The 10,682-nt window shown below is 35.9% G+C and overlaps 2 protein-coding genes across 2 annotated transcripts in view; one reads left to right on the top strand and one right to left on the bottom strand.

The window, feature by feature from the left end:
• LOC129239600 (serine/threonine-protein kinase Smg1) overlaps window positions 1-10,682 on the top strand; it is a 32,600-nt gene that overhangs the window by 7,969 nt on the left and 13,949 nt on the right. The window lies entirely within an intron of this gene.
• LOC129239601 (histamine H2 receptor) lies at window positions 454-10,263 on the bottom strand. Its single transcript, XM_054875222.1, has 3 exons — window positions 9,647-10,263; window positions 9,243-9,561; window positions 454-893 (listed from the first exon to the last, which is right to left on the bottom strand). The coding sequence occupies exons 1-3, from the start codon at window positions 10,261-10,263 to the stop codon at window positions 477-479; spliced, it is 1,353 nt and encodes a 450-aa protein (XP_054731197.1). The 3' UTR covers window positions 454-476.

Here is a 10,682-nt window from a genome sequence, read left to right as displayed (position 1 = left end):
GTTGGAAAGATCAGGTGGAGAAGGACTTGGCTTCACTTGGTGTGTCCAATTGGCGCCGGTTAGCACGAGAAAGAAACGACTGGCGCACTTTGTTAAGCTCGGCCAAAATCGCGTAAGCGGTTATCGCGCCAAGTAAGAAGAAGAGAAGAGTCGACTGACTAAACCTATTGAAAATGTTTGGCAAATAGTTAAGCAAAAATAGTCAAACCAGTCAAGGCGAATTCGGCTAATTTGGAGCCAGAAATTAACACACTCGAACGCGATGTTTGAGTGACTTCAAAGTTTAATTGTTTTATACCAAAATTGAATAGAATATGGGCTAACTGCTTACCCAAAATTTTCTAAGGATTCTAAAAATATTTATAACAGCCCCGGCATAAATTTTTGCTCTTTGTTGACTTTTATTGATTTTGAAAGTTTTTAATTATACATTTTTGTAATATTTTTCTTAATTATATTGTGGCTCTTCGCCTCAGTCATTTCTGCTCTTTATTTAGCACCCCTTTCTTCGTACCAATTTGCTTGTCGTCCATCAGATGTTCATTTCCCTTGATCGGTGCTGCCACTGGCAATGGTAGAACAGATATTGTAATGTTACTGGGGCGTCGCGGCAAACTCTGTACTGAATTGCCACTATATACTATCAAATCCATTTTGTTCGGCTTGTGATGATTCGGATTTTTGCAACGTAACAAACGCCAATAAGCACGTCGAAAATTTGTATTCTTCCAGCAGTAAATAATCGGATTCATAGCCGAATTGAACATGGCCAAAGAGAAGGCCATCTTATATAGGTCCATCGATATGCTGTATTCCTGTAGTATTTCCAGGCAAACAACAATGAAATAAGTTAGCCAACAAATGGAAAAACAACCTATTATAAGGAGAACCATCTGCGAATGAGAAGCGGAAAAGTTGAATCAGTAAAAATTGTGCGATAAGGAAGTTGAATAGAAAACATTTACAGAAAACACACCTACGTATGTATCTACGTATGGTATGCAACGGTAATCGTAATAAATGACATACAGTGAGGCACTGCTTATTTCGTGCGTTCATTTATTTTAAAGAATATGTATGCCATTTTTTATAATAGTTATATTTTCAAAAAAACTTAAATGTAGGTACATTCAAAAATAAATATATATTGAGAATTATGAGCATCAATAAAAAAATCCATAGCTTATCTGGCCTATTTAAGGCCAGGTTACCCTTGATTTGTGTGCTTTTTTAAATAAACTTTATTCACAGTACAAAATATATTTATTAATCAATTTTTTTACATGTGAAAAAACAAATATTAAATTGCTTAAAAAAAATTGTTTTTTTTTTTTTTTTTTCAAATGGTGGCTTTCAAAATGGCTGCTAAATTTTAGCTGATTCGTAGTTGGATGCCATCATATCTCGAAAACGAATTATCTGAAAGTAAAAAATCAAACGGTTTCATCTTCTGTATTGAATTGGTTATGACCGCAAGCAGAATCACAAACATTTATTGTTATTTAAAAAAGTTATAAACAATCAAAAGTGAAAAAATAGTGGCAAAAAATTCAAAAGTCCGCCATTTTGTTTTTTTTTATTAAAAATATTTGATTCTGCTTGCGGTCATAACCAATTCAATACAGAAGATGAAACCGTTTGATTTTTTACTTTCAGATAATTCGTTTTCGAGATATGATGGCATCCAACTACGAATCAGCTAAAATTTAGCAGCCATTTTGAAAGCCACCATTTGAAAAAAAAAAAAAAAAAAATTTTTTTAAGCAATTTAATATTTGTTTTTTCACATGTAAAAAAATTGATTAATAAATATATTTTGTACTATGAATAAAGTTTATTTAAAAAAGCACACAAATCAAGGGTAACCTGGCCTTAAGTAAACTTGAAAATTTATAAAAATTTTATGAAGATTTTTACAAACCAATATTTTGTAGAGTAGCCTTTTTGTTTTAAAACTGATTTTAGCCGAGACTGCATGGAGCCTGCAAGCTTTTTTTATATTCGGCTTTTTGGTATTTTCTTCACTCCTCTTGTTTTAACTTCCTCTTTAAGTCCTATGCTTATGTGACATTTTCTTATATTTCGCTCAAGAGCACTCCATAAACTTTCAATTACATTGAAATCGGGTGATTGCGCTGGCGTTACCACCACATGGGGACTGTCCCGGCTAAGCTAAGATTGAACAATATCCGATTTGTGTTTGAAGTCATTGTCTTGATTGACAAGAATTTTATCCCAAATACACAAGTTTTCATCAATTTGCAATAAATTAGTTTCCTCTACGAAAGTTACGTTTCCCACCCTTGCTGATGACAGAGAACCCCACACCATATGTGATCTTCAACGAGTTTTACAGCTCCTCGTTGGTTCTTCGCCGGCAGCTCTGAATTAGATTTGCGTCTTTTGTCGACAACTCTATTTTACGGCGACCCATCACGGAATATTCAATTTTATATTCCCGTCAAGTTTGTCACTTGCACTTTTCTGCTCGTAATTTACTCAAAAAATGTTGGTGTGATATTTGTTGAACAGTGATTCCAAATGTTTTCATGTATTATAGACAATTGTCACTGTGAGTTTATGTTTTTTTGCTGTATGCGCGTAAAACACAACGCGGCTATTGTTCGCATATCCGCATAGCGGTATTTTTTTTACCACCACTGCTTGTCAGTTGCCTGTCATTGGTGAAAAGCGCGATGTCACATTTTTATGATTCAGATAACCGCATGTTATTTGGCTATTTATAGGGGCACAACCTGCTAGCATTGGGGTGTAGTATACACCCAAGATAGCAGAAACAGGAAAGAAACTTTTTTTTTTTCCAGATTTACTTGATCAAATTAATTTTGGTGTTCTTATATTAATTCAGAATGTATATTGTATGCAGTATCCAGTTGTTTTTTTAATTAAATAGATGTTTCAAGTTAGAGTTTCTTTTTTAAATTGAAATTTAACCCATATTTATGGGAATTATTAATTATTACATTATTGCCTGAACGCTCGCAGATATCTTTATCTGTATATCTGGCGCTCTATCTCTGGAACTTCGTGCCAAACGTTATCTGCCAAAACTTCAGTTGTGCCTGGTTTATTCATGACGCTACAAAAAGACGTTAAGTAAGGCGATCCTGGCGGCCAAATCGTTGTAGAATACCGTGATTTTATTCTCCCCAGGAATTTAACTTGCAATAAATGAAGTGTTTCATTGGTTGTGTGGCATGTCGCACAGACCTGTTAAACAACATATCGCCAGTGCCATCAACAATAAGCCAAAAAGTGTGGCTAACACTTCTCGGTATGCTGTGAATGCCATTCAATGGGCATATTTTGATCTTCTTCAATGTTTTCCCCGGTAGCAGCGATATTTTGAAGTAAACGACAGGAAATGTATTTTTTTTTTCAGATCAGAAAAGTATTCTAGTTTTTTCAGCTCTACCATTTTCGTTGTGGATTTTATTTATTGTTATAGAGCGATTTTGATGTTCTGGTCAAAAACTGTCAAAAGAGGTTACATCAAACTGTGACAGCTGTAAAAAAAAAACACTGCTAGAAAGGAGAATCCTGAAACTTGGAAAAACCCTATGTCTAAAGTTCAAACAATGTAAAGTGATGCCCCTAAAATGTGCCCTTGTATTTTTACACCAAAGATAACGATGTGCAAGCCCGAAAATCAAAAAGAAAATTTTCGTCATATTTTGCTTTGTTATTTCTGCAAGGAGAAAACCGCATCGCAAGCTCATAAAAAGTTGTGTGCTGTTTATGGTGACGAAGCCTTATAAGAACGGCAGAGTCAAAATTGGGTTGCCACATTTCGTTCTGGTGATTTTTCACTCAAAGATGAAAAACGCTCTGGTCGTCCAATTGAAGTTGATGCCGCCCTAATCAAAGGAATAACCGATTCGGCTCGTCACAGTACAACACGTGAGATTGCAGAGAAGCTTCATGTATCACATACATGCATTGAAAATCACTTAAAACAACTTGGCTATGTTCAAAAACTCGATTCATCGGTTCCTCACGAACTGAAAGAAACACATTTAACTCAACGCATTAACAGCTGCGATTTGCTAAAGAAACGTAATGAAAATGATCCATTTTTCAAACGACTGATAACTGGTGATGGAAAATGGGTTATTTACAACAATATCAAGCGGAAAATATCGTGAAGCAGGCCAGGTGAACCAACTCAAACAACGTCAAAAGTTGATATTCATCAAAAGAAGGTTTTGTTATTAGTTTGGTGGGATTACAAAGGAATTGTCTACCGAACTATCAATTCTGATGTCTACATTGAACAACCAACGAAATTAAACAATGCAGTTGAAGAAAAGCGGCCCGAATTGACAAATCGAAAAAGTATTGTATTCTATCATGACAATGTAAGGCCACACACATCTTTGGCCACTCGGTAAAAAATATTGGAGCTTGGTTGGGATGTTTTGCCACATCCACCATATAGTCCTGACCTTGCAACATCTGATTACTTTTTGTTTCGATCTTTACAAAACTCCTTGAATTTTAAAAATGTTAATAATAATGATGATGCCATATCGTTACTGATTCGGTTTTTGCTAATAAAGGGTGATTTTTTAAGAGCTATAGGAGAGTTTTTCAAAAAAACACACGTAAAATTCAGAAAAATGCATGAAATTTTTATTTAATCGATAGTACAGTCCATATAATTTAATGTTAGAAGATTATTTCAAGCAAATGTTGACCGCGACTGCGCTTCAAATTGTCCATCCGCTTATTCCAATTTTGGCATACTCTTTCCAATGTTTCGGCCGGTATCTCACATATAAATGCTTTAATGTTGTCTTCCAATGCGTTAATTGAAGCAGGCTTGTCTGGATAGACATGAGCTTTAACATAGCCCTACAAAAATTATCTAAAGGCGTTATATCGCACGATCTGGGTGGCCAATTGACAGGTCCCGAAAGTGAAATAAAATGTTCACCGAACTCGCCTCTCAACAAGTCCAGTGTTACGCGTGCTGTGTGGCATGTGGCACCGTCTTGCTGAAACCACATGTCGTGCAAGTCAAGCTCTTGCATTTTGGGCAAAAAAAGTTGGATATCATTTCACGGTAGCGCTCACCATTCACAGTTACGTTACGATTCGCAGCATCTTTGAAGAAGTACGGCCCAATGATACCTCCAGCCCATAAACCGCACCAAACTGTGGCCTTTTCTGGATACATTGGTAGCTCTTGCAATTCTTCTGGCTGATCTTCACTCCAAAAATGACAATTCTGCTTCTTTACGAACACATTGATCCAAAAATGAGCTTTGTCGCTGAACATAATTTTTCGATAGAAAAGTGGATCTTAAACTTTCTTAACAGAACACGCATTTTTTTAATAAAATTCAATGATTTGCAAGCGTTGTTCGTTTGTAAGACGATTCATGGTTAAATTGTAGACCAAACTGAAGATGTTTGACAGTGAAACAAAACACGAAACGTGCGTCAGCTGTTTAAACCAAATGTTTAAAAAGATAATGGCTAAAAAATCACCCTTTAAAAACCAGAACTTTTATGAACGTGGGATTATGATGCTGCCTGAAAGATGGCAAAAGGTCATTGATCAAAGTGAGCAATACATTACAGAATAAAATTATTTAGTTACATGAAAAAATTGTCTTTGATTTTCTAAAAAAATCCACAATTACTTAGTTGCCAACCCAATATATACTCCTTTAAACACCTTTTCCCGGTAATACCGCGGGTCTTGAAGATAAATTTAAAATTTCATATTTTTTACTATATAGTGATGACCTTAAAAAAAATAATTTCAGAAAATCTGCTGACGACTCGAGATCAAATTATATTTTTTATTTTTATTTTTGTACTATTCAATAGTTTTATTTCTTTCAGTGTGATTTGGATTTAGATCCAAGAATTAATTATTTTCATTAAACAAAATTTTTTTGCCGTATTGAAGCCCTGTATCGCGTAAAAACCCTTGTTGTGATATGTTAAAGGTATGGGCACAAATCGCTGAATTTTCGCGATATTTTTAAAGCTCATCTCAATCTCTGGCATTTCCCCATACACTACACTCGGGTTCCCTTCATCTACCAACAGTTTGTGAAAATCGACGATTTCGCTAAGCTCAGTATATTGAGCGGATGATTTTCGAGAAAATTACCGATTTTTTAGGCTTCAAAGTTGGTTTCGCAGGGGTAAAGTACTGAGACTTTCAGATAAAGTTACAACCATTTTCGAATTAAAAATAATCTCGTCATGCTACATGACTTCAGATAGAAACACGATTTGCACTTTTAGGATATATTTTTAAAAAGTCTGACGTTCTCTGCTTATTACGACATTCAGGTTCGTATTCAACATATCAGAAAACCTTCAGCAAAGTATTTGTCTATATTAGTTTTTGGTTCAACACTTTGGCTGCTTGCTCAAATCATCTACTCGATTTACTATTCTCTTTAAATACGAAAGAGAGTCGAATACCATGTAACAGTCGACGTTGACACGCTCTCACAACAGTCGGTTCTAGGTTATCGGAACGTCAAGAATTCCACATGCTCCCAATGATTGCCATCTCAATAGCATCCTCAAACAATTACAGAGAATTCTCATGCTGTATTATTAGATAAACAATAAATATCTCGGTTTTAATATTGAGTTGTTCTTGACAAGAATGATTGGATTCAAGATGGCGTCATCCCTAGACCGTTACATCAGCACAAAAACATAAAACAAACGAATAAAAGAGGTAGAATAAGCGACATCGTGGGGAAAGCAATGAAAAAGACAGCAGTATTTCCGACAGGCGGTTCCCACGACAATCGGTTCTACGTAACCGGAACGACCCGACCAAAAACTGTCACCTCAGCAGCATTCCTTGTATTTGCATGGGGAATGTTCATGCTGCTACAACAACAACTGCATTTTGAGGCTTTTTTTTATTATTCGTGATTTCACAATTTAATACGGGGCACTTCATTTTTATTATTTTTTCTCATATTAAAAATTAAAATATTCACCGACTGACTCACAAACAAATAACTTTGCATACAAAACTTTGTTTATTTTCTGTGCTGATGTCACTAAAATGTCAAATGCGCCAATAACAGCGGAACTATGAATGACCCCATCTGTATGTTTTCTACATTGTGAGATCTTGAATATGAAAACTGATACAAATTTTTTAGTAGATAATTCTCCATTTCTTAATAAAGACATCGTTGAAAGGTGTTTAGACAAAGTTTGCCCCAACATTTTTGTGGGTAAAACGATAGGGACCAGTTTTAGTTATGACGTTTATGAATGCCAGAAAGTTTTTTATGAATATTTGTTTTTCGGTAGCGCAGACCTATTTTCACTTTCAAATCTTTTGCACTCGTAATTGAAAATCTGTTTAGGCAAGCCGATCTCCTATCTTGGCTCGATAACTGCCAAATTTACCGACCTGACTACAAATAACACTGTGCGACAGTGAAATTATACTTTTATAGAGACCTAGTACAACTTGTAGGTATAGTAAAACTAAGAAACATGGTATAGGAGAAATTTCCAATACACCCCCAAAATCTCATTTTATGGCCATAAAACCGTTTTTCAGTAGGTTCATGTGAAGAATAACTCCTAACTTCGCCAATTTCCATCCGATTTCGAATTTGTTTTTTTAGTTCGAAAGAACAAAAACAAGCCTTTTTGACAGTGTGTTGACATTTTTTCTGAAATGACAACTGACGAGACTGTAGACTGAAGTATTCGGAATTTTTTTATTTTTTCTCAATTTTTTTAACTTTGACATCATTTTTGCGATATTATCCGATATTGAGGATGTTTTGTAGTAGACTACTGTTATAGTGAATTTAATTCTGCGTCGAATGAGCTATATTTGACTGTAATTGAATTAAAATTCATAGAGTTGTGCGAGTTGTGCGAGTTTTAAGATTTTATTTTTTTTACTAATTTTATAGCAAGTGTCAGTATAAACACATCATCAGTACGAAACAGTACAGGTTTAAAATTTTAAAAGATGTCGGGGAAAAACTAATCTTCATTTCAAAAATGTTTGCTAGACCTGCTCCGTTTATAAGAGTCATCACTTGTTTCAAGGACCAGCAGTAATCAGCAAGCATGTTGATGGAGTTCTTCCCTTGAAAACGTTTTTCGATGACTCCTATCTCCTGGTGAAATCTTTCACCCTGTTCATCGCTCATCTGGCCCAGGTTTTCCGGGAAAAAATTCAAATGTGAGTGCAGAAAGTGTATCTTGATGGACATATTGCATTCCATTTTTTCGTACGCACTCAAAAACTCTTTGAGGACTTCAACATAATCAGAGCTCTTTTTATTTCCAAGGAACTTTTTACACAATGATTTAAAACTTTCCCATGCCCGTCTTTCCACTGCACTGAGCTTACTCGTAAATTTCTCATCTCGCATGAGTTTTCGAATCTGAGGCCCGACAAGGATCCCTAAAATTGTGATGACTCTTATAAACGGAGCAGGTGTAGCAAACATTTTTGAAATGAAGATTAGTTTTTCCCGACATCTTTTAAAATTTTAAACCTGTACTGTTTCGTACTGATGATGTGTTTATACTGACACTTGCTATAAAATTAGTAAAAAAAATAAAATCTTAAAACTCGCACAACTCGCACAACTCTATGAATTTTAATTCAATTACAGTCAAATATAGCTCATTCGACGCAGAATTAAATTCACTATAACAGTAGTCTACTAAAAAACATCCTCAATATCGGATAATATCGCAAAAATGATGTCAAAGTTGAAAAAATTGAGAATAAATAAAAAAATTCCGAATACTTCCGTCTACAGTCTCGTCAGTTGTCATTTCAGAAAAAATGTCAACACACTGTCAAAAAGGCTTGTTTTTGTTCTTTCGAACTAAAAAAACCAATTCGAAATCGGATGGAAATTGGCGAAGTTAGGAGGGATTGTTCACATCAACCTACTGAAAAACGGTTTTGTGGCCATAAAATGAGATTTTGGGGGTGTATTGGAAATTTCTCCTATACCATTTTTTTTAGTTTTTCTATAGCCACAAATCGTGCTAGGTCTCCATAAAAGTATATTTAATTTTTTTTTTTTGTCACACCGTGTAATTAATAAAAAAATTGTCGAAGAAAGTGTGTTTTTTTTATAGAATGCGTGCTTAATTCAATGACCGTATGTGTATGTACATGTTTTTGCTTATTGTTTAAATCACACTGGTGGGAACTCTTATCGCAAACTATAACTCCTATTTACCTGCATCGATTTCCAGTCTGGCATACGGCGTCCCTGCTTGTTGCTGCTACGGCTCTGCATTTCATGATTGCAACGCGATGGCTCCGATTGCTTTGCGGCTTCACGCATTATACGCCAATAAATCAAAAGCATTAAGGACCAGATCAGCACAAAGGCGGGGGTTATAATACCCGCCATATACCATGTGGGCAATACCTGATAGAATTCGCACTCAATGGCTGTGTCGAAGCGATTGTAGAAAATCGGTATGATAGCAACTGTCGCGCCTGCTATCCAATTAAAGGAGATAATAATGATAGAAGCGCGACGCGTCATGAAGCTGCAATAGCGATGATTATGTTAAAATGTAGAAAGTAAGAACTTGTGAAAATTTCACTCCCCCTCCTTTCTTCCTCACAACTCACCGTCGATAGTGCAATGCATATACGATAGCTATGTACCGGTCCACAGCAATTGCAATGAGCGTCAATATTGAGACGCAACAGGTGAAGATGATAAGAACAAATCGCAGTACACAAAAATCGCGCGATTGGCCTAGACTTGAGCCTAAATAGAAGGCGATGTGGTATGGTAGCAATATGCCGACAGCAAAATCTGATATCGCTAGCGATAGTATGAACATATTTGAGATTAAGCTGCGCAAACGACGACAAGTGGTTATGGCCAATATGGTGAGGGCGTTGCCAGCTAGAATGCAAACCATTATCAATGCGTTGCATGTGGCCCAAAAGATGGTCGCCTCATCGATGGCATCAATGGTGGTGCTGGTGACTGCTGACGATGTTGTTGTAGTCGTTTCGGCTATGGTTGTGCTCGTAGATGTGTCTAACGATACCATCATAACATTCATAATTACTTGCAATTCCAATTCATTGGCTGCCATTGGTGTGTATGGCTGTTGTTCTTGTTGATGTTGCGATTTTAAATAGTATGTTGAATCGTATGCGTTACATTTTTGTTGGCCAATTGTGTCCAACATGTGATAATATTTCAACAGCTTTAACAATGTTGTGTTTGTCATTAAGTTAAAATAGCCAAGCGGCGAAGTGGTTATGCGAAAAAGTGTATTGAACGTCTACCGCTCTACTATAATTTGTTGTTTATTGTTGGGCAAGTGGAATAAGACTAAACGCTGTGCTAGTTGTAAAATCTATAACTGGGAGTTTTAGTTTACGCGAAATACGTGGAGCTGCGTTTTTTCCCACGCCACTTATTATCCCCCGCTTTTCCATAAATACCCACTCAATCATCAGTAAATGCTCGCGATTTTGTTGCTATATTGGTGATAACAGGAATTTAGTTTTGGCAACGATGGAAGTGAAGTCGCTCTAAACCAATCAATTGTTGAAGTAAATCTTGGTATTTAATCAAAGAAAACCCAAGATATTAGGGAGTATTGGAATATGTTGGGTTGAGTTAGGTTTGGGAGCACAACCACAA

Source organism: Anastrepha obliqua, chromosome 2 (assembly GCF_027943255.1).
Source record: "Anastrepha obliqua isolate idAnaObli1 chromosome 2, idAnaObli1_1.0, whole genome shotgun sequence".
Classification (NCBI taxonomy): Eukaryota; Metazoa; Arthropoda; class Insecta; order Diptera; family Tephritidae; genus Anastrepha; species Anastrepha obliqua.
Note: the sequence above shows the minus strand (reverse complement) of the source record. Positions and strands in the feature narration are given on the sequence as shown.

Bases quoted from the DNA above. Each gene is read 5' to 3' on its own strand.
- LOC129239601 (XM_054875222.1), bottom strand. From the start codon at position 10,263: ATGACAAACACAACATTGTTAAAGCTGTTGAAATATTATCACATGTTG. The intron at 9,562-9,646 runs GTGAGTTGTGAG...TCGCTATTGCAG, and splicing joins TATGCATTGCACTATCGACG to CTTCATGACGCGTCGCGCTT. The intron at 894-9,242 runs GTAAATAGGAGT...TCTCATTCGCAG, and splicing joins CAGACTGGAAATCGATGCAG to ATGGTTCTCCTTATAATAGG.